General features: G+C 45.4%; 1 protein-coding gene across 1 annotated transcript in view; it reads right to left on the bottom strand.

Moving 5' to 3' along the window:
- Positions 1–1,418, bottom strand: part of LOC119415294 (prohibitin-2) — a gene marked incomplete in the record, with an annotated part of 38,458 nt that overhangs the window by 1,753 nt on the left and 35,287 nt on the right. Inside the window, 1 exon segment of the mRNA XM_037682473.1 lies at positions 255–331. Coding sequence (XP_037538401.1) covers positions 255–331 — 77 coding nt within the window.

Raw genomic sequence — 1,418 nt, 5'->3', positions numbered from 1 at the left:
AGGTGTGGACAGATGACAGGTGGACAGATGAGGACAGATGACAGGTGTGGACAGATGAAAGGAGTGGACAGATGAGGACAGGTGTGGACAGATGAGGACAGGTGTGGACAGATGAGAGGAGTGGATAGATGAGGACAGTTGAGAGGTGTGGACAGATGAGGACAGATGACAGGTGGACAGATGAGGACAGGTGTGGACAGATGACAGGTGGACAGATGAGGACAGGTGTGGACAGTTGAGAGGTGTGGACTCACTCGAAGCTGTCTTTGCCCTGCACGCTGAGCACCAGGTTGTCAGCGTTCAGGTACACTTTGTTCTGGGACTGGGCCATCTGTGGGTCAGAACCAACAGGATGAGAACACAAACAGAACCGACATCAAACTTTTTATTCATGAACCATGTCCAGCGTCTCCTCGTTTTATTAAACACTTGAGCCTGGCTGCCTGGAGTTCTGACCCGCCTGGAGTTCTGACCCGCCTGGAGTTCTGACCCGCCTGGAGTTCTGACCCGTGTTCCTCCGTCGCCGCCTGCTGGATGTTTTGGTGTCCTGCAGCTCGTCAGAACGTTTCGTCTCCTTCAGCCTCTGCAGGACTCAAGTCTTTATGGATTCGGCCCAACTGGACCGTTTTAGAACACGGACGGTTCTGACCGGGTTTAAACTCAGTCAGGTCTGTAACAAGTCAGGACCGGGTCCAAACGCCTCCAGGTCAAACCGGCATCTTTCTGGTTCCACATTTTTTGTGCTTTTTCAACAAATCGTGTCTCAAGACGTTCGGCTGCTTCAGGACAATCCTGCTGTGACTCCTGGTATTGGTGCAACTTTAGCTGTTTGAAATATTTAGCCTTTTCTGACATTTCCTTCTAACAGAAAATGAACTGAGCTCATTTTCCATCCTTCAAGTCTTTAGATGTGTTTACAACCTTTTACTGCTCCTTTCACTTTTTGTTTTACTTCATCCTTTTTCAGCTTCCTGCTGCAAATTTAAACTTTTTTCAGCTCCTTTCAGCTTCTTTCTGCCAACTACAACATTTTGTACTTCTAACGTCTTCTTCTTCAGCTAATTCCACATTTTGTAGTTCATTTCAGCTCTTTCTGGTAGTTTATGCTTCTTTCTACCTTTTCAGACATTATTTTGCTCATTTCAGCTTTTTTAGCTGATTACCAAATTTTTATGGAGATTTCTGCTTATTTAAACCAAATTCAGCAAATATGTGTTCTTTCTGATTTCTGCTAGTTTAAGCTTGTTCTTACATTTCAGCTACATTCCAGCTGTTGTAGCTAACTGCAGCTGTTGTAGCTAATTCCAGCTGTTGTAGCTAACTGCAGCTGTTGTAGCTAATTGCAGCTGTTTTAGCTAACTGCAGCTGATATAGCTAACTGCAGCTGTTGTAGCTAACTGCAGCTGTTGTAGCTAACT

This window comes from Nematolebias whitei, chromosome 9, assembly GCF_014905685.2.
Source record: "Nematolebias whitei isolate Nwh7 chromosome 9, NemWhi1, whole genome shotgun sequence".
In the NCBI taxonomy this organism is placed as follows: Eukaryota; Metazoa; Chordata; class Actinopteri; order Cyprinodontiformes; family Rivulidae; genus Nematolebias; species Nematolebias whitei.
This window is presented reverse-complemented; position numbering and strand designations above follow the sequence as displayed.